The 2,069-nt window shown below is 38.9% G+C and overlaps 1 protein-coding gene across 1 annotated transcript; it reads right to left on the bottom strand.

The window, feature by feature from the left end:
- Nucleotides 1-568: 568 nt before the first annotated feature.
- LOC107578606 (CMP-N-acetylneuraminate-beta-galactosamide-alpha-2,3-sialyltransferase 1-like) lies at nucleotides 569-2,009 on the bottom strand. The gene is made up of 3 exons (XM_016264550.1): nucleotides 1,758-2,009; nucleotides 1,074-1,267; nucleotides 569-791 (listed from the first exon to the last, which is right to left on the bottom strand). The coding sequence occupies exons 1-3, from the start codon at nucleotides 2,001-2,003 to the stop codon at nucleotides 608-610; spliced, it is 624 nt and encodes a 207-aa protein (XP_016120036.1). The 5' UTR covers nucleotides 2,004-2,009; the 3' UTR covers nucleotides 569-607.
- Between the last annotated feature and the right edge of the window lie 60 nt (nucleotides 2,010-2,069).

The following is a 2,069-nucleotide window of genomic DNA, read 5'->3' on the forward strand; positions in this document are numbered from 1 at the left end:
TTCCACAAGTTGGTATGATTCTATAGGGTCTTCATGAAATGTCTGTAATGTAATTTGATTAAAATTCTTCAATGGTCGTGTAAAACAGCACCCTTTCTACCTTGTCAAAAACAACTCTGTTCACAGCAACCTCTTTCAGTGCTCACCCCGCCCCTCTCTTCCGTGGGGTGTGTCGACACAAGGCACGTGAATTGCTGCCTTGGACTCCGTATATGGCTCGGAGGGGGTTTTGTTCAAATAGCTAGCTATCTACGTAGAAACTGGCTGCAAATTTAAACAGTTTGCTGGATGTCTCAGTTTCAGACTCAGACAGCACATAACAAACTGGCTGCGTGTTTCCTTAGCAGCTTTTCTGATCTGGCAGACACACCAGAAATCTAACTAAATGCAAAAAAAAGCTAAACAAGTGAAAATTTGTCCGATATCCCCTGTAAAAATAAAGGTTCAAAAAGGGGTGTTTTGGGATCGCCAAAAAACTTTCAGTGAATAACAACAAAGTTCCATGTAAAGATTGTTAATGGAACCATCAATACCAATAAAGATCCTTTATTTTTAAGAGTGTAGATCAGTCATTTGAGATTTAGAAACCTTGCTCAATCATCCATTCTCACCGTGTGATGTTCTTAGTGGTAAAGGCACTGATGAGCCACTCCATATCCAGAATCTTGAATGGGGAAAGCACCAGGTAGGTGGAGTTGTCCACATCCATAGCGCTCTCAGGATAGAGAAACCGGTGAGTGGTCTTAGAACCCACATCGTTCTCATAACCTTTTGTTGGGCCCATATTTATCCTAGCTTAACAAAGCATGACTGGGTCAAGAAACCATGTGAAAGATCTGAATATACGTATATGCAGAACATAAAATTACTATATTTTCAACCAAATGTTAATGGTGCTTTTTTTTTAGCATATGAAAGAATGATGGCATACTGCAAAGTTGACAACATCTGTAAGTCACTGACTAAACCAGTCTTCTAAGTGACACTTGATCAAATACTGTCATGTCTTGGAAATCAAAAAGCGAGGATTCTCACAAAAAGTCAGACAAGTTCTGTTATATCTCATTCTTTACCTAATGACAAAGTCATGAAGATCTATGCGATGTCCATAATGGGATCCTTTAAGGTTCCCTGAGTTTCCGATCACAGCACAAGACCTGCAGCGCTTTGGACTAGCATCTGAGTATTGTGTTTGATCTGGAAATAGAGAAAACAACTTCTCCACCACTGCAGTGTAGTTGCCTTCTTTCTTATTTTTCTGAAGACCCTGGAATGTCATGTAAAAGAGACTCCATTGAAGAGGTTTTGGTCTTTTTGAGATTTATAGAAAAACAAATGACATTCTTGCATTGAAATTCTGTTCCAAAAACCAGTGACCTGAACTGCAGAGGTAACTCAACTTTGAAACTGATTTCAGTAAAATCATCTGTAAACAAGTTGGCAAGCTAATTACATGATTCTCAAAAATTTAAATACATAGCACACACATATGTTGGGTAAAATTGATCGGCTATTTAAAAGTCAGTTTATCAGTTATTGAAACAGTTTAGTCCACCATCTTGAATGGATTTCTTTCACTGAGCTCATCATAATGCCATAATCCCAATCACAATTACCTTCTCCATGAAGAATACATCTAATGTGAGAATGTGAGCAAAAAAGGTATCAGGAGCACACCTGTGATGTCTTAAAATGCTGCCTACATAACATCTTACTAGTTTTTGGAAAATAATCAATGTCATTTTACAGATCAGTACCTTCCAATACTTGAAGATATCTTCACTGAGGACATAATTTTTCCGGGTGAGCAGTGGTTGAATAGAGAGATCATAGAGTTCATTGAACCAAAAACTGTGGGTTTGCTGTCTGACACAGTCTTTACACGCACACATGCCTTCTGAGACCTCATCCACAGGGGTTTGGTACACCAGGAGCATGCAGAATATGATCACACAAATGACAGCCATCATATAGGAACCCCTATAACGCATTAACACCCACATCTTTGTTCCTTTACGCTCCTGCAGAAAAAAGGGATAAAGTTCTAGGCTGGTATAGTACGAGGCAAA

Source organism: Sinocyclocheilus grahami, unplaced genomic scaffold, assembly GCF_001515645.1.
Source record: "Sinocyclocheilus grahami isolate Dianchi unplaced genomic scaffold, SAMN03320097.WGS_v1.1 scaffold11103.1, whole genome shotgun sequence".
In the NCBI taxonomy this organism is placed as follows: domain Eukaryota; kingdom Metazoa; phylum Chordata; class Actinopteri; order Cypriniformes; family Cyprinidae; genus Sinocyclocheilus; species Sinocyclocheilus grahami.

What these genes read in the sequence shown, in the direction of transcription:
- LOC107578606 (XM_016264550.1), bottom strand. Translation starts at nt 2,003, where the DNA reads ATGTGGGTGTTAATGCGTTATAGGGGTTCCTATATGATGGCTGTCATT. An exon ending in ATATCTTCAAGTATTGGAAG is followed by an intron (nt 1,268 to 1,757) that starts GTACTGATCTGT and finishes ATGACATTCCAG; the next exon opens with GGTCTTCAGAAAAATAAGAA. An exon ending in CTTCATGACTTTGTCATTAG is followed by an intron (nt 792 to 1,073) that starts GTAAAGAATGAG and finishes TTGTTAAGCTAG; the next exon opens with GATAAATATGGGCCCAACAA.